Here is a 25,371-nt window from a genome sequence, read left to right as displayed (position 1 = left end):
GCCACACTCCGGCACCTGTTCGGGTTCACTGAGGGAGAATTTAGTATGGGCAATGCACCTAACCAGCACGTCTTTTGGACTGTGTGTAGAAACCTACAACCTGCAACCTACAGTGCAGAAGGAGGCCATTCGGCCCATCGAGTCTGCACCGACAACAATCCCATCCAGGTCCTACCCCCACTTAGTTACCCTGCTAATCGACAAGACAGCCAGTGAAACTCTGCAGGTCCACGCAACTGTGGGGGTTACAAATAGTGTGACATGAACCCAATATCCCGGTTTAGGCCGTCCTCGTGTGTGCGGAACTTGGCTATCAGTTTCTGCTCAGCGACTCTGCGCTGTCGTGTGTCGCGAAGGCCGCCTTGGAGAACGCTTACCCGAATATCAGAGGCCGAATGCCCGTGACCGCTGAAGTGCTCCCCAACAGGAAGAGAACAGTCTTGCCTGGTGATTGTCGAGCGGTGTTCATTCATCCGTTGTCGCAGCATCTGCATAGTTTCCCCTACGGACAAGCCCTCCGTATACACAGGATCTGCTCGGATGAGGAGGATTGCAACAGACACCTCCAGACACTGAAAGATGCCCTCATAAGAACAGGATATGGCGCTCGACTCATTGATCAACAGTTGCAACGCGCCACAGCGAAAAACCGCACCGACCTCCTCAGAAGACAAACACGGGACACAGTGGACAGAGTACCCTTCGTTGTCCAGTACTTCCCCGGAGTGGAGAAGCTACAGCATCTCCTCCGGAGCCTTCAACATGTCATTGATGAAGACGAACATCTCGCCAAGGCCATCTCCACACCCCCACTTCTTGCCTTCAAACAACCGCACAACCTCAAACAGACCATTGTCCGCAGCAAACTACCCAGCCTTCAGGAGAACAGTGACCATGACACCACACAACCCTGCCACAGCAACCTCTGCAACCATAGGGGACACACGACAGCGCAGAGTCGCTGAGCAGAAACTGATAGCCAAGTTCCGCACACACGAGGACGGCCTCAACCGGGATATTGGGTTCATGTCCCACTATTTGTAACCCCCACAGAGTTTCACTGGCTGTCTTGTCTGGAGACAATACACATCTTTTTAGCCTGTCTTGATGCTCTCTCCACTCATGTTGTTTTGTTTCTTAAAGACTTGATTAGTTGTAAGTATTCGCATTCCAACCATTATTCATGTAAATTGAGTTTGTGTCTTTATATGCTCTGTTTGTGAACAGAATTCCCACTCACCTGAAGAAGGGGCTTGCAGCTCCGAAAGCTTGTGTGGCTTTTGCTACCAAATAAACCTGTTGGACTTTAACCTGGTGTTGTTAAACTTCTTACTGTGTTTACCCCAGTCCAACGCTGGCATCTCCACATCATGAGTTCCAACCTGTGCCAGGGGTGGTCCACAGTGGGAGCCTCAAGGGGGGGAGGGGGAGTTTTTATTTATTTGTGGTAGTGGGGCGGGGGAGGGAATTGGATGTGGGAGCTGGGAGTGCTGCCGATGGCTGTTTGGATGGAGGGGGAGTTGGGGGAAAGGGGACCGATGTTCAGGGAGAAGTGTGGGGGTGGCGACATTGAAAGTTTCCAGGAGTGGGGGGATGGTGGGGGGAGGGGTATGATGTTCAAGGTGAAGGGAATGCAGGTGCAGGCATTGACTGTTTCGGGGGGTGCAGGGGTTGGGGGGAAGGGGTCTCATGTTTGGATGCAAGGGGGTGTGTGTAAATGGGGAAAGGCTTCAGAAATCTAAAGCACAAAAGGACTTGGGAGTCCTGATTCAGGATTCTCTTAAGGTTAACGTGCTGGTTCAGTCGGCAGTTAGGAAGGCAAATCTTTGTATCTTCAATGGCTACAGGGGAGTTCCCAGAGGATTGGAGAATAGCCAATGTTGTTCCTTTGTTTAAGAAGGGTAGCAAGAATAATCCAGATAATTACAGGCCGGTGAGCCTTACATCAGTGGTAGGGAAATTATTGGAGAGGATTCTTCGATTCAGGACTTATTCCCACTTGGAAATAAGTGGACGTACTAGTGAGAGGCAACATGGTTTTGTGAAGGGGAGGTCGTGTCTCACGAACTTGTTCGGGTTTTTCAAGGGTTTTGCCGAAGATGATTGATGAGGGTAGGGCAGTGGATGTTGTCTACATGGACTTCAGTAAGGCCTTTGACCAGGTCCCTCATGGCAGACTGGTGCAGAAGTCACATGGGATCAGAGGTGAGCTGGCAAGGTGGATACAAAACTGGCTCGGTCAAAGAATACAGAGGGTAGCAGTGGAAGGGTGTGTTTCTGAATGGAGGGCTGTGACAAGTGGCGTTCCTCAGGGATCAGTGCTGGGACCTTTGCTGTTTGTAATATATATAAATGATTTGGAGGAAAATGTAACTGGTTTGATTAGTAAGTTTGCGGAAGACACAAAGGTTGGCGGATTTGCAGATAGCGATGAGGACCATCAGAGGATACAGCATAATATAGATCAGTTGGAGACTTGGGCGGAGAGATGGCAGATGGAGTTTAATCCGGACAAATGTGAGGTAATGCATTTTGGAAGGTCGAAGACAGATAGGAAATACACAGTAAATGGCAGAACCCTCAAGAGTATCGATAGGCTAAGGGATCTGGGTGTACAGGTACACAGGTCACTGAAATTGGCAATGCAGGTGGAGAAGGTGATCAAGAAGGCATACGGCATGCTTGCCTTCATTGGCCGGGGCACTGAGTTTTAAAAATTGGCAAGTCACGTTGCAGCTTATAGAACGTTAGTTAGACTGCACTTGGAATATAGTGTTCAATTCTGGTTGCCACACTACCAGAAGGATGTGGAGGCTTTGGAGAGTGTACAGAAAAGATTTACCAGGATGTTGCCTGGTATGGAGGGCATTAGCTATGAGGAGAGGTTGGAGAAACTTGGTTTGTTCTCATTGGAACGACAGAGGTTGAGGGGCCACCTGATAGAAGTCTACAAGATTATGAGAGGCATGGACACAGTGGATAGTCAGAAGTTTTTTCCCAGGGTGGAAGAGTCAATTACTGGGGGGCACAGGTTTAAGGTGCGAGGGGCAAGGTTTAAAGGAGATGTACGAGGCAGATGTTTTACACAGAGAGTAGTGGGTGCCTGGAACTCGTTGCCGGGGGAGGTAGTGGAAGCGTCTTGACAAATACATGGGTAGGATGGGAATAGAGGGATATGGTCCCCAGAAGGGTAGGGGGTTTTAGTTCAGTCTGGCAGCATGGCGGTGCAGGATTGGAGGGCTGAAGGGCCTGTTCCTGTGCTGTAATTTTCTTTGTTCTTTGTTCAAATTGTCTGTGTGGAGTTTGCACATTCTCCTCGTGTCTGTGTGGGTTTCCTCCGGGTGCTCCGGTTTCCTCCCACAGTCCAAAGATGTGCGGGTTAGGTTGATTGGCCATGCTAAAAGTTGCCCTTAGTGTCCTGAGATGCGTAGGTTAGAGGGATATGGGGGTAGGGCCTGGGTGGGATTGTGGTCGGTGCAGACTCGATGGGCCGAATGGCCTCTTTCTGTACTGTAGGGTTTCTATGATTCTATGATTTCTATGATTTCTATGATTCAAATTCAATGTTAGCGTTCATTTCTAGGGCGCGAGAATACAAGAGCTGGGATGTACTGCTGAGGCTGTATAAGACTCTGGTCAGACCCCATTTGGGGTATTTTGAGCAGTTTTGGGCCCCATACTTGAGGAAGGATGTGCTGGCCTTGGAAGGGATCCAGAGGCAATTTCTCCAGCCAGAGAGTAGTGAATCTGTGGAACTCTTTGCCGCAGAAGGCTGTGGAGGCCAGGACATTGAGTGTCTTTAAGACAGAGATAGATAGGTTCTTGATTAATCAGGGGATCAGGGGTTATGGGGAAAAGGCAGGAGAATGGGGATGAGGAAAATATCAGCCATGATTGAATGATGGAGCAGACTCAATGGGCTGAATGGGCTAATTCTGCTCCTATACCTCATGGTTTTATGATGGCACTAACTGCTTTGGTGGAGGTGGTGCCAAGTCTGATCGCACGGGGTCGGGGGACCGGGAGGGGGACATCAATTTCAAACATGGCGCCCCGATCAGTGCAACCGGGGTTTGCTATGTGTTGAAGTTCCAACACGACAGTGTGAAACACATACTGTTTTTTTGGGGACCGTGTGGTTTGATCTGGAGAGAAACATACCATTTTTCTCTCTGGAACCAACACTCTTCCATTTCTTGGAAAGATTTTGCCCGCTATATAACTGCAAGCTTTTCACTCCTTTAAACGTTCCTGCGTTATCTTTCTCAGCTCACACCTTCATTGCTAGTTTCTTGCATGCATCTTGGAACCCGTCCTCAAAGCACGATCTGTTCCGCCACAACCCAGTCTTTGTGCCAAGTCTGAAGCAACACAAGTTGCCTGCTGTCCTGTCAGTCGTTCTGCTGGGGCTTGAAAAATGCGAACGAAACTAACCCAGTAAATGTGTCCTAACGAGAGACGCTTTGGGATAATGATGGGTGAAGGAAATCGAGGATGTGTAACTGGTTAAAATGCAGAGATCTTGGAGTGGTTTAGGATTGGAGGAGGTGGGAGATATGGGAGAGGCAAGAGTGTGAAGGGAGTTGAAGATAATGGGAATTTGTGACATTGATGGATAGGGAGCCAACATCAAAGAGCTGATGGGTGGCTGGGATTTGTTACTGAGAGACCTCAGCATTTTCTCCTCATATTGTATTGTGAAAAGGTCTGAAGAAGTAGTTGACATTTCATTGGAATTGCGAATACAGAAAATCTTCCCATTTGGTTTTGGTCAAAAAGGCAGGAGATGATTTGGAAATTGTGATTTGGTAATGATTTGGTTTTGGTCAAAACCAAATCATTACCAAATCACAATTACCAAATCATCACGACCAAACCAAGTCAAAGTCATTAACACCTCAAGAGCTGAGAGAATCTTTTATTCTCCTGAGCATAAATGAGTGATGATGAAATGGAGATGGAGAATAGATCAAAGGCAGGTGAAGGGATGGTGACTGAGAGGATTAAGTGTGAAAGAAGCAGAGATACTGTCAGAAAAAGAGATGAACTATGTTTGGTTTTAGCTTTGACCACGAGTGATCCTTATGAAGATCAAATTGTACACACTTAGGAATAAAATCATAGAATCATAGAATCCTATAATGCAGAAGGAGGCCTTTCGCCCCATCGAGTCTGTACTGACCACAATCCCACCCAGATCCTATCCCCATAACCCCTCACATTTACCCTGCTAGTCCCCCTGACACGAGGGTCAATTTAGCATGGCCAATCAGCCTAACCCGCACACCTTTGGACTGTGGGAGGAAACCAGAACACCCGGAGGAAATCCACGCAGACACGGGGAGAATGTACAGACTCCACACAGACAGTGACCCAAGCCGGGAATCGAACCTGGGTCCCTGGCGCTGTGAGGCAGGAATGCTAACCACTGTGCCGCCGTGCTGCCCTTTAACAATAAAAAACGATTCACCTTTGGAAGTTTTGCCAGTGTCCATTTAATTAGAGTCATAGAGTCATTGAGGTTTACAGCATGGAAACAGGCCCTTCGGCCCAACTTGTCCATGCTGCCCTTATATTTTAAACCCCTAAGCTAATCCCAATTGCCCGCATTTGGCCCATATCCGTCTATACCCATCTTATCCAAGGATCTATCTAAATGCTTTTTAAAGGGCAAAATTGTACCCGCCTCTACTACTACCTCTGGCAGCTTGTTCCAGACACTCACCACCCTCTGTGTGAAAAAATTTGCCCCTCTGGACACTTTTGTATCTCTCCCCGCTCACCTTAAATCTATGCCCTCTAGTTTTAGACTCCCCTACCTTTGGGAAAAGATATTGACTATTCAGCTGATCTGTGCCCCTCATTATTTTATAGACCTCTATAAAAAAATGTTATACTTACATTTCTTTATTGTGCTTTCCTAATGGCAATGAACACAAAAACACAAAACAGGAGTAGGAATAGACCACGCGGCTTGTTGAGTCTGTTCCGCTATTTGATACGATCATGGCTGATCTTGGGTTTCAACTCCACTTTCCCGCCTATTCCCCGTATCCCTTCACTCCCCGAGACACCAAAGATCTCTCTATCCCGGCCTTAAATATATTCAACAATGGAGCATCCACAACTCTCTGGGTAGACAATTCCAAAGATCCACAAGCTTTTGTGGGAAGTGCTTTCTCCTCATCCACCCTTTATCCTGAGACTGTGTCCAGTGTTTTAGATTCCCCGATCAGCAGAAACAATCCGTCAGTGTCCACCATGTCAAGCCCCTTCAGAAACCTACATGTTTCAATGAGATCACCTCTCATTCTTCGAAATGGAAAAGAATATAAGCCCAGTTTACTTCTCAGTACCACCCCCAGTGTAATCATATCTCTCTCTCTGCCAAATCAACAGTTGGATCTAATTCCCTTCTCAATCTTCAATCTAGTTCCAAAGTAACAATCTTGTTTTTCAGGTTACCAAAGGGAATTGACATACCAAAGAACTGATGGTTCCTTCAGCGCTTTTGGAAATTCTGATTCTTCTGGAAGTACTTGGTAAGAAGATGGAAAATGACAGTCGGCTCCTTTGGTTTCTACCTCTGGTTTCAAAGCTCTCATTCACTTGACTGTGGAACCAGCCCAAAAAGCTGTTGTAAGATTTACAAGTATTTTTCTTCAGCTTAATTACTGAAGAACGTCAAATGGATTACTATCAGCAGGGAATACATTAGGAAGGAACAACCAATTCACATAAATAAAAATGAACAACTTTACTTCAATCGAAATATGAGAATTCATAGAGAGGGAAACTAGTTGCCAGCTATCAACTGATGTCCACAGTTTGGACTATTGGACAGCTGAATTTTCTCTCACTTCTCACTTCACTTCTCTTTTTTTTACAAATTTTCTTCTCTCATTCTTTCTCTCTTGCTTTCTCTAACCATCTCTTCTTCCCTCACTTTCCCTTGTTTCTATCTCTTTCTCTCTTGCTCTCCCTTGTTCTTCCTCACTCTTCCTTGTACTCTTGTTCTCTCATGATCTCTCTCTCTCGCTTTTTCATTCTCACTTTCTCTGTCTTGCTCTCATTCTTGCTCTTTTCTCCTTTCTTTTGCTGTCTCGATTTTACTCTCTTGCTATTTTGTGCTCTCTCTCTCTCCCATCCCCACAATTGGGACTCTGCTGGAAATAGCTTCTTTTGCTCCTCTCAGAGTCTTTATATAACCTCCTTCCCCTTCAAGTCTCGGGGAGGTTGTTGTTTGAATTGGTCAGTTGCACTTTTCAAAGAACTGTAAATATGCAAATTGCACATTGGAGGTTTTGGAAACATGGAGTATCTAATACAGTAAATGCATAATCAGTGCGTTCTATTACTCATTAAATTGGGAAAAGAAGGTTAATATAATTGGGGCGGCACAGTGGCACAGTGGTTAGCACTGCTGCCTCATAGTGCCAGGGACCCGGGTTCAATTCGGGTCACTGTCTGCACATTCTCCCCTTGTCCACATGGGTTTCCTTCGGCTGCTCCGGTTTCCTCCCACAGTCCAAGGGACAGACCAAGTCTTGAGGAGAGGTTCCAAGGAACCTTGAGGAGAGGTTCCAAGAGAAACTAGCAAGATGGCTGAGAACCAAATTTTCCATTCTCGCTGGCAGCAGTGGGGGGTTGAGTGAGTTTGGAGTATTCCAGCCTTTGGCTTTCTTCCTTGTCTCCTACACTTTTTTCTGTCCTTCCATTTCTGATTTTGTATCTCTGTTCCGATCGCTCTGTTCTGCTCCTTCAACTCCAACCCTTTGTCTCATCATCTTCATTTTCAAACCTTTTCTTCCCTCATCTCATCTTTCTCCTCTGTCTCATTTTTCTTCTCCTCTTCCCTTCCTCCAAGTTCAGTAATATTATTTCCACTCTTCTTTCATTTATGACTTGCTTTCTCTCTCGGCTTAGAATTAATTTTGCTCTCATAAAACAGTCTATGTTTTCAATAAATCACTAATTTATTTGCAATATCCAAGCTGTCAGCAGTGCGGGTTAGGTTGATTGGCCATGCTAAATTGACCCTAGTGTCAGGGGATTAGTAGGGGAAATACATGAGGTTATGGGGATAAGGCTTGGGTGGGATTGTGGTCGGTGTAGACTCATTGGGCTGAATGACCTCCTTCTGCATTGTAGGGATTCAATGACTTCAAAATACACGTGTAATGACGCAGCCACACATAAACATTACTAATCTTTGACTGAACTAAGTCCTTTTGTGCTCAGAAGTCTTGCAAGGATGCAAGGAACATTGGAAAACCTCCAGTCTTTCATGTCCACTTTAAACCACAGTACAGCATTGAACATTAGGTAGGGTAAACAACATTTCATAGACTACTGTGAATTGTTTATTGACACGATAAGGGGCTCAAGATTCAGAAATAAATGTTACTGATCTGAGAAAATAGGTTCTGTCTTAAGTCTAACTTATTTTATTTTGCTCAATCTCATAAAACTCCTGATAGCAGCTGACTGCTTGGTTATTCCAGATAAATTTGTGATTTATTGAAAACATAGACTGTTTTATGAGAGCAAAATTAATTCTAAGCAGAGAGAGAGAAAGCAAGTCATAAATGAAGGAAGAGGGGAAATAATGTAACTGAACTGCGAGGAAGGGAAGAGGAGGAGAAACATGAGACAGAGGAGAAAGATGAGATGAGGGAAGAAAAGGTTTGAGAACTAAGATAATGAGAGAAAGGGTCGGAGTTGAAGGAGCAGAACAGAGCGATCGGAACAGAGATACAAAATCAGAAATGGAAGGACAGACAAAAGTGTAGGAGACAAGAACGAAAGCTCGAGGCTGGAATACTCCAGACACGCACACCCCCTCACCACTGCCAGCGAGAATGGAGAATTTGGTTCTCAGCCACCTTGCTAGTTTCTCTCATGCATCTTGGAACCTCTCCTCAAGGCTTGGTCTGTCCCTTAGCCAAGGGAGAGGGAGGACTGCAGTTCAATGTTCCAGGGTACAGATGCAAGAGGAAAAATAGAACAGGAGGTAAGAGAGGATGGGAAGTTGCGTTTTTGATCAGGGATAACGTCACAGCAGTACTGAGAGGGGATATATCCAAGGGTTCCCCCACTGAGTCTATATGGGTAGAACTAAGAAATAGGAAGGGAGAGATAGGATCCCTTGATAGACTGTACTACAGGTCCCCAAATAGTGGGAAATTGAGGAGCAAATGTGTAAGGAGATTACAGATAGCTCCAAGAAAAATAGAGTGGTAATAATAGGGGACTTTAACCTTCCCAACATTGACTGGGACAGCCATAGTATTAGGCACTTGGATGGGGAGAAATTTGTTGAGCGTATTCAGGAAGAATTTCTCATTCAGTATGTGGATGGCCCGACTGGAGAGGGGGCAAAACTTGACCACCTCTTGGGAAATAAGGAAGGACAGGTGATAGAAGTGTTAGTGAGGGATCACTTTGGCACCAGTGACCATAATTCCATTAGTTTTAAGATAGCAATGGAGAATGATAGGTCTGGCCCAAAAATTTAAATTCTAAATTGGGACAAGGCCAATTTTGATGGGTATCAGGCAGGAACTTTCAAAAGTTAATTGAGGGAGTCTGTTGGCAGGCAAAGGGATGTCTGGTAAGTTGGGGGGCTTTCAAAAGTGTGTTAACCAGGGTTCATGATATTGAGGCCATGGTCAAGAAGAAGAAGGAGGTACATGAATTGCATAAGCAGCTGGGATCAAGTGGATCCCTTGAAGAGTATAGAGATTGTCGGAGTAGAGTTAAGAGAGAAATCAGGAGGGCAAAAAGGGGACACAAGATTGCTTTGGCAGATAAGGCAAAGGAGAATCTTAAGAGCTTCTACAAATACATAAAGGGCAAAAGTGTAACTTCGAAGAGAGTAGGGCCTCTTAAGGATCAACAAGGTCATCTGTGTGTGCGGATCCACAAGAAATGGGTGAGATCCTAAATAAATATTTCTCATCAGTATTTACTGTTGAGAAAGGCATGGATGTGAGGGAACTTGGGGAAATAAATAGTAATGTCTTGAGGAGTGTACATAAGAACACAAGAAATAGGAGCAGGAGTAGGCCATCTAGCCCTTCGAGCCTGCCCCGCCATTCAATAAGATCATGGCTGATCTGAAGTGGATCAGTGTACATATTACAGAGAAGGAGGTGCTTAAAGTCTTAAAACGCATCAAGGTAGATAAATCCCCGAGAGCTGATGGAATGTATCCCAGGATGTTGTGGGTGGCTAAGGAGGAAATTGCGGGTCCCCTAGCAGAGATATTTGAATCATCGACAGCCACAGGTGAGGTGCCTGAAGATTGGAGGGCAGCACATGTTGTGCCTTTGTTTAAGAAGGGCTGCAGGGAAAAGCCTGGGAACGACAGACCGGTGAGCCTAAAATCTGTAGTGGGTAAGTTGTAAGAAGGTATTCTGAGACAGGAACTACAGGCATTTAGAGATGCAAACACTGATTAGGGACAGTCAACACGGTTTTGTGAGTGGAAAATCATGTCTCACAAATTTGATTGAGTTTTTTGACGGGGTAACCAAGAAGTTAGATGAAGGCAGTCCAGTCGGCATTGTCTACATGGACTTTAGCAAGGCCTTTGACAAGGTACTGCATGGTAGGTTGTTGCATAAGGTTAAACCTCATGGGATCCAGGGTAAGGTAGCCAATTGGATACAAAATTGGCTTGACGACAGAAGACAGAGAGTGATTGTAGAACTTTGTTTTTCAAACCGGAGGCCTGTGACCAGCAATGTGCCTCAGAGATTGGTGCTGGGTCCACTATTATTTGTTATTTATATGAATGATTTGGGTAAGAATTTAGGAGGCATGATTAGTAAGTTTGAAGATGACACCAAGATTGGTGGCAGAGTGGACAGTGAAGACAGTTATCTAGGATTGCAACGGGATTTTGATCAATTGGGCCAGTGGGCCGATGGATGGCAGATGGAGTTTAATTTAGATAAATGTGAGTGATGCATTTTGGTAGATGATATAGGGGCAGGACCAATTCAGTTAATGGTAGGGTGTTGGGGAGAGTTATAGCACAAAAAGATCTAGGGGTACAGGTTCATAGCTCCTTGAAAGTGGAGTCACAAGTGGACAGGATGATGAAGAAGGCATTCGGCATTCTTGGTTTCATTGGTCAGAACATTGAATACAGGAGTTGGGAGTTGTACAAAACATTGGTAATGCCACACTTGGAATACTGTGTACAGTTCTGGTCACCCTATTATAGAAAGGATATTATTAAACTAGAAAGAGTGCAGAAAAGATTTACTAGGATGCTACCGGGACTTGATGGTTTGAGTTATAAGAGGCTGGATAGACTGGGACTTTTTTCTCTGGAGCAAAGGAGGCTGAGGGGTGATCTTATAGAGGTCTATAAAATAATGAGGGGCATAGATCAGCGAGATAGTTAATATCTTTTCCCAAAGGTAGGGGAGTCTAAAACTCGAGGGCATAGATTTAAGGTGAGAATGGAGAGGTACAAAAGGGTCCAAAGGGGCAATTCGTTCACACAGAGAGTGGTGAGTGTCTGGAACAAGCTGCCAGAGGTAGTAGTAGATGGGGATACAATTTTGTCTTTTAAAAAGAGTTCAGACAATTACATGGGTACGATGGGTATAGAGGGATATGGGCCAAATGCGGGCAATTGGGACTAGCTTAGGGGTTAAAAAAAGGGGTGGCCTGGACAAGTTGGGCCGAAGGGCCTGTATCCATGCTGCAAACCTCTATGACTCTATAATACTAACTTGAGCTACTCTCTCCCTTTTTATTTATCTGTTGGAGCTATAATTCCCCCGTGTCACCCACTAAGGACCAATGTTAACTTTAGCTACTCTGTTCCTTTTTATATACTTGTGGAAACGTTTCAACTATTGGAAACATTTCTGTGTTTCCCTCTTTGATGACCTTCTTCTAGTTTTGGCCCCTAATGTTAGAGTCCCTCACAAGCAGGGACTTTACCTGTCAAACCCCTCCATAATGTTAACAATCTCTATCATGTCACCTCCAAGCCCTTTTTATCCGAGGCAAGAGAGGAATTCTCCACCGCTGCCAGCAAGAACAGAGAATTTGGCGCTCAGCCAAATCTCCATTCGTAGCAGTGGGACCGGAGAATCCCAGCCACGGACATGGTCGGAGAATCCTGGCCTCTGTCTTGTTCGGTCTTTATTGGCAGTTAAAATCTCTCAGTTTGGGAATTATTCTTGTAATTCTATTTTGCACTTTCTCCACGACTTCTACATCTGTTTTATGATTTGTGGACCCCGTGGTCTCAAATGTCTTTTGAAATGTCTTCCCCCCCAAAAAAAAAGGTTGTCTGCCTTTGTGTTGAGATGCTTCTTGCAAGCACAAGACTTTATTTACATCGACACATCGGTGTTGGATGGAACCGTTTCCTGGATAATGAAATATAAGGATGAAAACGGCGAGTTCTCGGAGCCTGGGCGCGTTATCCACTCGGAGCTCCAGGGAGGACAGAGTGGCCCTACATCCCTCACCGCTTACATTCTGACAGCCCTGTTGGAAGATCAGAACTACATGGTATGTCTGGTGGTCTTTGTACCACTTCCTAAATAAATGATTATTCCTCACAAAGAGAAACGTGATACCGAAGCTTTTCGCATGCGCATTGTGGAATACCTACTGCCTTTCTGATTTTCACATATGGAGACAATATCTGGTGCAAGACCTCAGAGTCAACACAGACTTACATATTTATAAGCTTGACAAAGGGATGGGAGTCAGAATACAGACCTTACTCTACCAGTCTGCACTTGCAAAATCCAAAACAAATCATCTGCAGACAATGTGATTCCACAATTGGGAAGCACATTCTGAACAACCTTGACTGTGCTAATAGTTACACTAACAACAGATTTAAAATAATGAATTACATAAGAACATAAGAACTAGGAGCAGGAGTAGGTCATCTGGCCCCTCAAGCCTGCTCCGCCATTCAATAAAATCATGGCTGATCTTTTTGTGGACTCAACTCTACTTACCCACCCACTCACCCTTAATTCCTTTACTGTTCAAAAATTTATCTATCCTTGCCTTAAAAACATTCAATGAGGTAGCCTCAACTGCTTCACTGGGCAGGGAATTCCACAGACTCACAACTCTTTGTGTGAAGAAGTTCCTCCACAACTCAGTTGAGCTCATAATGCATTTACGCTTGTGACATACATTCATACACAAGAACCCATTCTCTGCAAACAAAAGGAATATGCTCAAGCCTTGTGCCTATTTTGAATCACCCAGGAGCTTGGGAAGGCTAGTTCCCTACTGATTTCTCCATGGAAATACCTTTGCCGTTTGGAGTCAACCTGTCAACCAATCAATACCCTTTTTTCCTGTAGTATAGGTTGTCGTGGTCTTTTGAAATTTGGTATTCTTGTGTTTGTCCTGATGAGTGCAAGACATCAAGCTTCAGCAACATGTCTCTCCATTCAGCAGGATTCAAGTGCTGTACTATCAAGTGCCTGTTTGCATTCGATTCTTAGTGTTGGGGGCAGTGTTTTTGAACAGCCCTATCTCTCCCCTTCATCTTGTGCCACTGGCTAAACTTCCCCTCTTACCCATTTCCTATGTTACTAATCCCTCCTTTCTGGACCCACCAGGAAAATTCAATTTTAGTAGATTTTTCTTTAAAGGAAACAAGTTGAAGTAAATAAAGGAACTGTGGAGAGAAAAGCAGAGTTAACGGGTGGAATGTTCTGGCCTCCCCGCCGGTGGAATCAGTGGGTCCCACCGGCGGAGAACCCTCTTGGTGAGTTCCCCCGTGGTGGAACGTGCAGCAAAACCCCGTGGACATCTGCGTGAGTGGAAGATCTCATCACTGGCCAATGGCAGGCCGCCTCTGCAACTGGACAATCCCACCCAATGTTTTGAGTCGGTTTGACTCTTTTCCCTCTAAAGAAGAGTAATACAAACTCAAATCATTAACTCTTTCTGGGCGGCACGGTGACACAGTGGTTAGCACTGCTGCCTCACAGCGCTAGGGACCCGGGTTCAATTCCCGGCTTGGATCACTGTCTGTGTGGAGTCTGCACATTCTCCCTGTGTCTGCGTGGGTTTCCTCCAGGTGCTCTGGTTTCCTCCCACAGTCCGAACGATGTGCAGATTAGGTGCATTGGCCATGCTAAATTGCTCCTTAGCGTCAGGGGGACTAGCTAGGGTAAATGTGTGGGGTTATGGTGATAGGACCTGGGTGGGATTGTGGTCAGTACAGACTCGATGGGCCGAAAGGTCTCCTTCTGCACTGTAGGGATTCAATGATTCTGTTTTCTCCCTCCACCGATGCTGCCAAACCTGCTGCGTTTTTCCAGCATTTTCTGTTCATGTTTTAGATATCAGCATCCACAGTAATTTGCTTTATAGATGAAGTCTGGTTGCTTGCTGCTGATGCCCACAGTTTGATGTTTATAAGCTTGAAGACATGCAATCATTTGTTGAAGTACAATGGTGTTGATATTTGAACACCATTTGCCCATTTCTTCACTTCCATCTTGTTAGCCTGACTTGACAATGATTTCTCTTCCAGAGAAAAAATTTAGATATGGTGCCAGACTCTGTAGTCTATCTCGAAGGCAAGCTACAAGATGGAATCCGCAGCAACTACACCCTTTCGCTCGTGACATACGCTCTGACGTTGGCCAACAGCCGCTACGCTGCACTAGCCCTCGATGAGTTGAATGAAAGAGCAGATGAGAATGGTAAGTTAGAAAGTCAGCCATTTTGAAATAAAGTGTATCTTTTGCCAGTGGGTTGGAATTGTCTTTGGTAAGATTTAAAGGATTGAACTTTGAGAATAAAACATTGAAGATATGTTTATACTGGGGGTCGCTGCTGATTTTCCTGAATGTTGTAGTAGGCTCACCTTGTATTCCATTGATGACAACAATCTGTCTCGGGAAGTGTCTGTGTGTCATTTCCATATCAAACATTATCTATTGTGACTGCACGCTGATGTGTGAGTGACCGTCCCCCCCCACAGCTGGCACAGATGAGTAGTGTTAGCCTCAGGCCGACTGATGTTTTTTCCTTTATTCTCTCTGGGGACAGCTATTAGCAGTCTTTTGCCCTGGTTTCTGTGGCTATGACTCATCTTTCATTCCCTCACCCCGCAGTATGAATATCTCCCACTTTCTATGCCTTTTAGCTTTGACAAAGGGTCATCTGGACTCGAAACGTCAGCTCTTTTCTCTCCTTACAGATGCTGCCAGACCTGCTGAGATTTTCCAGCATTTTCTCTCTTGGTTTCTGTTTGCCACTATCTGCTCATTCCTTCTGTCCTCTGCTTGTTCCAGGCTCTTCCTGGCTGCTTGTCTCCCGGCACTCCGTCGGCAGTGAGGATTTCCAATGGATCGACTCCGGTCCTAGTCAGCCAGAGGTCTTGCTTGCAGATGTCCTTGTATGGCACTTGTGGGTGACCTGTTGGTTTCGTGCCTGTAGCAAGCTCGCTGTAGAGCTTATCTTTGGGGATGTTGCTGTCATCCATTTAGCTCACATGACCCAGCCAATGGAGTCACCAAGGACTCAAAAGGGAACATATATGGGGATACCTGCACACTAAGGTACTTCTCTATTTGGCGCCCTATCTTGCTAGGAGATGCCTAATATTCACCTGAAGAAACAGAGGTGGAAGCTGTTCTTGGCTTGCACAAGTTGTCCATGCCTCACTACTGTGTAAAGGAGGCTGAGAATACAGGCCTGGTACACACAAAGATTTGTATTGTTGGTTACTATGTTGGACTTCTCGAGAGTTTAATGAAAAGGGGATGGTCCAAGTGAGGTTTTATGATGATTAATGCAGTTGATGGAGTCGATAGAAGCTATTTCCTCTGATGCAGAATCCATGACAAGTGTGCATAACTAGAGCGAGGTCGTGCAGGAATTCTGTCCGGAAGCATTCCTTCACACAAAGGAATCTGGGAATCTGGAACTCACCCCCTCCATAAAGCTGTGAGGCTAGGAATCAATGGAAAATTTCCAAGTTTAGATTGTTGGATACTTTTGGCTTCGTAATGGTATTAAAAGCTACAAAAGCAAAGCAGGTAAAAAGAGTTTAAGATTCAGTTCAGCAATGATCTTACTGAACAGAGGAATAGGCTCGAAGGATTGAATGGTCTTCCCTTCCTCTATCAATGCTGAATGATGCATGAACACAGACCAATAGAAACTGAGGACTGGATGGCACCTTTGCAAAGATTTGAGGGGATGAGGAGCTACTGGCTGGAATTTTACCGCCTCACCCCGGAATCGGGGCGGGCACTGATTGCGGAACGAAATTCTTTGTTGGCGTCGGATGGAATTTTGCAAGCCTTGCCCAAGCCAGGTGGTAAAATACCAGCCATTGTACCAAACGCATTTCCCTCTGCACATCACCCCCTCTTTAAAAAGCAGTAAATTCACAAAGTTATTATCTTCTAATTCAAAGACTCGATGGCTGGAATCTTATCACTGTTCACAGTGCCAGGATTTTCCCAACCCACTGCAGTGAACGGAGATTGGACTGGGCGCCAAATTCCCCGACCTCACTGCAGCAGGAGCGAGGCATGAATGGCCTTTAAGATCGCACCTGATGAGTCTCGTGGACAGAGTAATTAAAATTATTTTTGTTTTAAACATCATTCTTGTTTTCTTCATGAACACAATTAATCCCAACTGGCAAATATCAAAGGATTGAAGGTTTCGCAGCCTCGAAAGGGGTGGAAATATTTCAGACATTTTTAAGTCTTTCTTGAGCTGAGAAGTTGGCGAGAGCAGCTATTGTTGTCCATCCCTAATTGTCCTTAAGCAGGTGGTGATGGGCTGCTTTCATGAACCACTGCAGTCCCTGTAGTGACATTGATCGCACAGTGCTATTCAATGGGAAGCTTTAGGATTTTTAGCATGGCCAATCAACCTAACCCGCATATCTTTGGACTGTGGGAGGAAGCCAGAGCACCCGGAGGAAACCCGCGCAGACACGGGGAGAACGTGCAAACTCCACACAGACAGTGACCCAAGCCGGGATTCGAACCCGGGTTCCTGGCACTGTGGGGCAGCAGTGCTAACCACTGTGCCACCTTGCGACCCCACTTACCTCATTACCAAGTTTTTGATCATCCATCTTCATATCGCTTCATGTGGCTGAGTGTGTGAGTGTTACTGTTAAAACTCCTAATGAAGAGCCTTGGACTATTTTATTACACACAAGGCTCTACATAAAGAAAAGTTATTGTTGTTCCAATTATTCCTATTTGAGGCAAGTGGCGAATATTTCCATTGCACCCTTGACTTGATCAAATCCTAAGACAAATGATTTATGATCATCTAGAGAAGTTTAGTATGATCAAAAGTAGTCAGCACGGCTTTGTCAAGGGCAGGTCGTGCCTTACGAGCCTGGTTGAGTTCTTTGAAAATGTGACCAAACACATTGACGAAGGAAGAGCGGTGGATGTGGTCTATATGGACTTCAGCAAGGCGTTCGATAAGGTCCCCCATGCAAGACTTCTTGAGAAAGTGAGAGGGCATGGGATCCAAGGGGCTGTTGCCTTGTGGATCCAGAACTGGCTTGTCTGCAGAAGGCAGAGAGTGGCTGTGGAGGGGTCTTTCTCTGCATGGAGGTCAGTGACCAGTGGAGTGCCCCAGGGATCTGTTCTGGGACCCTTGCTGTTTGTCATTTTCATAAATGACCTGGATGAGGAAGTGGAGGGATGGGTTGGTAAGTTTGCTGACGACACCAAGGTAGGTGGTGTTGTGGATAGTTTGGAGGGATGTCAGAAGTTGCAGCGAGACATAGATAGAATGCAAGACTGGGCGGAGAAGTGGCAGATGGACTTCAACCCGGATAAGTGTGTGGTGATCCATTTTGGCAGATCCAATGGGATGAAGCAGCAGTATAATATGAAGGGTACCATTCTTAGCAGTGTAGAGGATCAGAAGGACCTTGGGGTCCGGGTCCATAGGACTCTTAAATCGGCCTCGCAGGTGGAGGATGCAGTCAAGAAGGCGTACGGCGTACTGGCCTTCATTAATCGAGGGATTGAGTTTAGGAGTCGGGAGATAATGCTGCAGCTTTATAGGACCCTGGTTAGACCCCACTTGGAGTACTGCGCGCAGTTCTGGTCACCTCATTACAGGAAAGATGTTGAAGCCATTGAAAGGGTGCAGAGGAGATTTACAAGGATGTTGCCTGGATTGGGGGGCATGCCTTATGAGGATAGGTTGAGGGAGCTTGGTCTCTTCTCCCTGGAGAGACGCAGGATGAGAGGTGACCTGATAGAGGTTTACAAGATGTTGAGAGGTCTGGATAGGGTAGACTCTCAGAGGCTATTTCCAAGGGCTGAAATGGTTGCTACGAGAGGACACAGGTTTAAGGTGCTGGGGGGTAGGTACAGAGGAGATGTCAGGGGTAAGTTTTTCACTCAGAGGGTGGTGGGTGAGTGGAATCGGCTGACGTCGGTGGTGGTGGAGGCAAACTCGTTGGGGTCTTTTAAGAGACTTCTGGATGAGTACATGGGATTTAATGGGTTTGAGGGCTATAGATAGGACTAGAGGCGGGGATGTGATCGGCGCAACTTGTGGGCCGAAGGGCCTGTTTGTGCTGTGGCTTTCTATGTTCTATGTTCTATGTGTCTCAGACATGGTGTAACTCAATCCTGTTTTAATGCAGGTATCTGTTCCACGTAGTTACCTCATTGAAGGTGGTTGGAATAAGAGTGAACATACTTCAGTGTGAACATTTCTCTCCTGTCACAGATGGTGTAAGGTTCTGGTCATCGCCTGTAAAGACGTCTTCCACACGGTGGGGCCAGCAGCCCCGCTCGACCGACATCGAAGTTGCTGCCTACGCATTGTTGTCACACTTGAGGCAGGACAAGCTAATGGAGGGGATTCCCATCATGAGGTGGCTCAGTGAGAGCAGGAACCACCTCGGAGGCTTCTCTTCAACTCAGGTATGCCGCCAATGGCATTTGTCAGCTCACTGCCCAGTCTGAAGCAGCCTTTGTTTCTGGTATCTTACACATGTATGTGCTCATGTGTATGTTATAGAGTTGTGGAATCACACTGCACATTTGTCCCAGTCTGCCTGTGGTGGTTCTTTGAAGGAACTATCCAATCTGCCGAACCTTAATCCTAACCCTAACTCTAACTCTAGCCCTAACCCCAACCCCAACCCCACCGCCCCCACTCTTTCCTCAAACATTGCAATTTTTTCCTTTTTAACTATTCATCCAATTCTCTTTGGAAAATTGCGATTGAATTTGCTTCCACTGCACTTTCAGGCAGTGAATTCCACATCACAACAACTTGCTGAGTTAACACAATTCTCCTTATTTCTCTCTCCACTTCCTTTGTCAATTATCTTAAATCTGTCTCTGTTTACTGAGCCTCCTGCCTGCCAGTGGAAACAGTTTCTCCCGACACAGCAAAACCCCTCAGTATTTTGAAAATTTCGATAAATCACTCCTTAACTTTCTCCCTCTAAAGAGAGAAATCCCAGTTTCCCTCAATGAATGTAGAATCCCTACAGTGCAGAAGGAGGCCATTCAGCCCATCGAGCCTGTACCGACTGTCCGACAGAGTATCTTACCCAGGCCTACTCCCCCGCCCTCTCCCCGTAACCTCACATATTTATCCCATTTATCCCCCTTTGGAATTTTGGGACACTACGGGGCAATTTAGCATGGCCAATGCACCTAACTTGCACATCTTTGGAGTGTGGGAGGAAACTTAAGCACCCGGAAGAAACACATGCAGACACGGGGAGAACGTGCAAACTCCACACAGTCAGTGACCCAAGCCGGGAATCGAACCCGGGTCCCTAGCGCTGTGCTAACCACTTCATTGGAGGAAAATCTACAAGTTATGAGGGGCATGGACAGAGTGGATAGTCACAAGCTTTTCCCAGGGTCGAGGTTTAAGGTGCAAGGGGCAAGGTTTAAAGGAGATGTACGAGGCAAGATTTTTACACAGAGAGTAGTGGTGCTCGGAACTCATTGTTGGGGGAGGTAGTGGAAGCAGCAGATACGATAGTGAATTTTAAAGGGCATCTTGACAAAAACATGAATAGGATGGGAATAGAGGGATATGGTTCCCGGAAGGGTAGGGGGTTTTAGTTCATTTGGGCAGCATGGTCAGTACAGGCTTGGAGGGCCGAAGGGTCTGTTCCTGTGCTATAATTTTCTTTGTTCTTTGTTTTTTGAAAAGGATACACATTCCTATCTGCCAGAGGCATTTTGTTCTTCCATCTCACCTCATCCTCACTGAAATTGTCATGTTTTAGTTCGTTAAGAGAACAAATCAGCGTGATTGTAAAACTTTATTCCCAGTTTCAGATTCACCTCTTGTGTGTGGTCAAAATTAATGGATGGAGGGAACTCCTGGATTCCCCTTTGTCTGGGAATGCTTTTGTGGATTGCTGACGGAATTCTCCAATCTGTTCATTTGATTTTAGGACACGGTGGTTGCCCTCCAGGCTTTATCCCAGTTTGCAGCTCAGAGCTTCTCCCCGACAACGAACCTCACAGTGTTGGTCAGTGCGCCCGGGCTCCTCACCCCAGCAAGCTTCACCATCACCTCCAGAAACGCGATTGTGCTTCAGACTCGACAGGTACCTCGCACCGTGCATCACACAACAACACTCCGGGCTCGATACAGTGAACTGTGATAGAGGGGGAGAATAGAAAGAAAATATAAAGAACTTGCATTTAAAAACTGCTTCTCACAACCTCGGAATGTCTTAAAGCTCTGCACCAACTGAGAACCTTTTACAAAATTCATTCATGGGATGTTGGTTCCGCTGGCGAGGCCAGCATTTATTGCCCATCGCTGATTTCTCCTTGAGAAGGTGGCGGTGAGCTGCCTTCCTGACCCACTGCAGTCCATGCGGGGTAGGTGCTATTAGGGAGGGAGTTCCAGGATTTTGGCCCAGTGACGGTGAAGGAACACCAATTTAGTTCCAAGTCAGGACGATGAGTGGCTTGGAGGGGAATTTGCAGGTGGTGGTGTTCCCAAGTATCTGCTGCCCTTGTCCTTCCAGACGGGAGAGGTTTTGTGGGTTTGGAAGGTGCAGTTGAAAGATCCTTGATGAGTTGGTGCAGTCATCTTGTAGATGGTACAATCTGCTGCCACACTGAATCGTGGTGGAGGGAGAGAATGTTGAAGGTGGTGGAAGGGGTGCCAATCAAGCGGGCAGCTTTGCCTTGGATGGTGTCGAGCTTCTTGAGTGTTGTTGGAGCTGGACTCACCCAGGCAAGTGGGGAGTATTCCATCACACTTCTGACTTGTGCCTTGTAGATAGTGGACAGGCTTTGGGGAGTCAGGAGGTGAGTTACTCACTGCAGGATTCCCAGTGTAGTCACTGTAATATAGGAAATGTGGCTGCCAATTTGCGTATAACAAATTCTGTACAGAAATGAAATAATGACCAGATAATCTGTTTGGAGTTGGGTAAGGAGTACAAATTGCCCAGATTACCCCGCTCTTCCAGAGCAGAACCACGGAATCATTGAAGCCCATCTGAAAAGGCAGGTGGGGTCTCAGTTTGATGTTTTATTGAAGAAAGCACCACCTTCAACATGCAGCATTTCCACAGTGCTGGGATTTGAACCGGCAATATCTGGGTTATTAATACAGTGATACAGAACAGAGGAGGCCGGGGGAAAGTTTGATTGTGAAGGACCTGGATAGAGTGCATGGGAAGAGCCCATTTACTTTGAGCAGAGAAGTCATCAAAAATGGGATATTGATTTAAAATGATTAGGAGTCAGATTACAGGAGAGATAAAGAAAATATTTTTTACCCGGAGAGTTGTGTGGGGGTCTGGAACTCACTGCCTGAAAGGGTAGAATCCCTAAAGTGCAGAAGGAGGCCATGCAGCCCATCAAGCCTGCATCAACAATCCCAATAAGAAGTTTCACAACACCAGGTTAAAGTCCAACAGGTTTATTTGGTAGCAAAAGCTTTCGGAGCACTTGCTGCTCCTTCGTCAGGTGAGTGGGAGATCTCCCACTCCCACTCACCTGACGAAGGAACAGCGAGCGCTCCGAAAGCTAGTGGCTTTTGCTACCAAATAAACCTGTTGGACTTTAACCTGGTGTTGTGAGACTTCTTACTGTGTTTACCCCAGTCCGGGAGCTCCACATCACAACAATCCCACCCAGACCCTTTCCCCGTAACCCCATGTATTTATCCTGCTAATCGCCCTGACACTAAGGGGCAATTTACCATGACCAATCCACCTAACCAGCGCATCTTTGGACTGTGGGAGGAAACCGGAGCACCCGGAGGAAACCCACGCAGACACGGGGAGAACGTGCAGTCTCCGCACAGACAGTGACCCAGCCTGGGTCCCTGGCGCTGTGGGGCAGCAGTGTTAACCACTGTAACATCATGTCACCCTATGATAGCAGAGGCAGAAATCCTCAACTCAGTTCAGAGGTGTGTGGATATGCGCCTGAAGTGCTGTAACCTGCAGGGCGATCGACTAAAAGCTGGAAAGTGGGATTAGGATGGCTGGTTCTGTTTCTGGCCAGCACAGACACAAAGGGCTGATTGGTCTCTTTCTGTGCTATAAACTTTCTATGATACTATGATTCTAATATAAACTGAAATGACTGACGTGAAAGAATTCATTCCAATTCACATTTTTAATTATTATATTGAGAACTCTCTGCTCTGTTGCTGACTTTATTACTGTGCTTCAGTTTATAACCTTCTACCTTCTCTGTTCATGTGTAGATTGGAATTCAGCAGCCCATGTTGGTGTCTGTAACGGCAGAGGGACATGGATTGGCCATTTTCCAGGTACTGTAACTTTATCACTAGCGGATAACATTCCTACCCTTCAGTTTCGAAGAATGAGTGGTGATCTCATCAAAACCTGCAGCATTCCAATAGCATTTGATGGAGTGGATGCTGAGAGATTATTTCCATTGGTTAGGGAAGCTAAAACACAGGGCACAGTCTCGGGGTGAAAGCCGATCGTTTAGATATAGAATTAGATATGGCTCTTGGGGCGAAAGGGATGAAGGGGAAGGTGGGGGGGCAAGGCGGGATCAGGTTAGAGAATTTGATGATCAGCCATGATCACAATGAATGGTGGAACAGGATCGAAGGGCTGAATAGCCTGCTCCTGATTACATTTTCTATGTTTGTTTCGATGTATGTATAACTAAGATGAGAAGGAATGACTTTACTCAATGGTTTGTGAATTTTTGGGATTCCCTACCTCAGAGAGTTGTGGATGCTCCATTGTTAAATATATTTAAGTCTGGGATAGTGTAATAACTCCACGGAGGCGAAAGTCCCGTCACCAAGTTACTTTATTTACACCATACGTCTGTACACAGCCAGCTCTCCAGTTGCTCCCTGCTGAATGCAGGCTGGGAGTCTGACACACCTGCTTTAAATAGGGAGCATGAAGCTCCCTGATTTAACCATCAATTAGGACTCATCAGACAGCTCTTTCGGGTACCAACCAAATAAACTAACTCAAATTAACTTAGGGACAAAGTAAAAGGGGCAGCTCCCCAAAAGGAAGGGGGAGCAGCCCGAGGGGACTCATCAGGTAGTTCATACTCTAGCAAGCCAACCTCATTAGCCTGGCTGAAGTCATCACAGATAGACAGATATTTGGTCTTTGAGGGAATTAGGGGATATTGGGAGCGGGTGGGAAAATAGAGTTGAAGCCCAAGCTCAGCCATTGATTGGTGGTGTAGGCTCGATACGGTCTACTCCTACTCTCATTGCTTGTTCTGGTGCTATGTGATAAATGGTGGCCAGCTTTTACAGGCACATTGAGGAGTGTTGTCAAGGCATTGGAAAGGTTGGCAGAGAGGATTTGCCAGCAATATGGAGCTTCAATGATGCGTGGAGACCCGGCATTGCTCAGCTTAGAGCAGAGGGAAAATTTCGTAGAGGCGTTCAAAATTATGAGAGAAGTTTCAAGGTGGAAAGTGGGGTGTGGAGGATTAGGATGGGTATTCTGTGTTTGCAGCCCAGGTTATCGAATGCTGGAGTGACTGGAATAATTGTGGATGTGCAGGAGGCAAGAATTTTATGAGCACAGATATCTCGGAGTGTTGTGGGACTGGAGAAGATTATAGAGGTCGTGAGGATGGGTTGGCAGGGGCTGGGGTCGGGTGGGGGGAGGGCAATTGGGGTGCAGGGGGGACAGGGGCAACTCCACTGAGGGATCAACAACATGGATGAGCTTGTTAAAATCAACATGTCGCTTGACCTGGCGCCAGCGTAGGGCAGTGACGCAAGGGGAATGGGGGCGAACAGGACTTACTGTAAGTTAAGACTCGAACAGCAGAGATTTGGATGATCTCAAGTCATCCTGATTCTATACTGTGGGATAGCAGCCAGGAATGCATTGGAATAGACAAGTCTTGAGGTAACAAAGTGAAAAGGGCCCTCTCCAAACTGTTCAAAGGAAAGCACATTGCTTCAGGCTGCCAATCAGATATTGTTCCACTGGGTAACGATAATTGATAGACTGATTCTATTTCTTCCCCTCAGGATTTAACATTGTATAATTCTATAATTTAGGACACTGAAATTGTTCTGTTAATGAAAAGCAGGAGAGGGATTGTTTGTCTTTCTGCTTTTGGAGACACAACCAGAAACAATTTCTCGCAAGTCCAGGGGTTTTAAAGTTGCCACTTTTGTTAGTGAGACACCTACAAAGGAAAGCATCTGTCCTCTTCACTTTACACATACAAATGTAACCTATCCTAAATAAGAATTTAGATCGCACTGCCTGAGAGAACGGTGGGAGCAGATTCAATTCTCACAAAAGAGAACTGGAGAAATATTTAGAACCATAGAATCTCTACAGTGCAGAAGGAGGCCATTCGACCCATCGAGTCTGCACCAACCACACTCCCACCCAGACCCTATTCCTGTAACCCCACATATTTACCCCGCTAATCCCCCTGACACTAGTGTCAATTTAGCATGGCCAATCAACCTAACCCGGACATCTTTGGACTTGATATTGAAAAGACTTACAGGGGGGAGTGTGACTAATTGTTCAAGTTTATTTATTAGTGTCACAAGTAGGCTTACGTTAACACTGCAATGAAATTACTGTGAAAATCCCCCAGTCGCCACACTCCGGTGCCTGTTCGGGTACACTGAGGGAGAATTTAGCATGGCCAATGCACCTAACATCTGTTGGAGTGTGGGAGGAAACCGGATCACCCGGAAAAAACCCATGCAGACACGGGGAGAACTCTGCACAGAGAGTGACCCAAGCCGGGAATTGAACCCAGGTCCCTTGTGCTGTGAGGCAGCAGTGCTAACCTCTGTACCACCATGCCGCACAATTGGATAGCCCAAAGAGATGGCCCAAGCACAATGGGCTGAATGGCC

At 46.0% G+C, this 25,371-nt stretch overlaps 1 protein-coding gene across 1 annotated transcript in view; it reads left to right on the top strand.

Annotated features, from left to right (window-relative positions):
• Positions 1-25,371, top strand: part of cd109 (CD109 molecule) — a 126,705-nt gene that overhangs the window by 83,079 nt on the left and 18,255 nt on the right. Inside the window, exons 24-29 of the mRNA XM_078229392.1 lie at positions 6,461-6,542; positions 12,315-12,543; positions 14,546-14,717; positions 18,748-18,944; positions 20,447-20,602; positions 22,732-22,797. Of these exons, the coding sequence (XP_078085518.1) occupies positions 6,461-6,542; positions 12,315-12,543; positions 14,546-14,717; positions 18,748-18,944; positions 20,447-20,602; positions 22,732-22,797 (902 nt within the window). The remainder of the gene's footprint in view (positions 1-6,460; positions 6,543-12,314; positions 12,544-14,545; positions 14,718-18,747; positions 18,945-20,446; positions 20,603-22,731; positions 22,798-25,371) is intronic.

This window comes from Mustelus asterias, chromosome 15 (assembly GCF_964213995.1).
Source record: "Mustelus asterias chromosome 15, sMusAst1.hap1.1, whole genome shotgun sequence".
Taxonomy (NCBI): Eukaryota; Metazoa; Chordata; class Chondrichthyes; order Carcharhiniformes; family Triakidae; genus Mustelus; species Mustelus asterias.
Note: the sequence above shows the minus strand (reverse complement) of the source record. Positions and strands in the feature narration are given on the sequence as shown.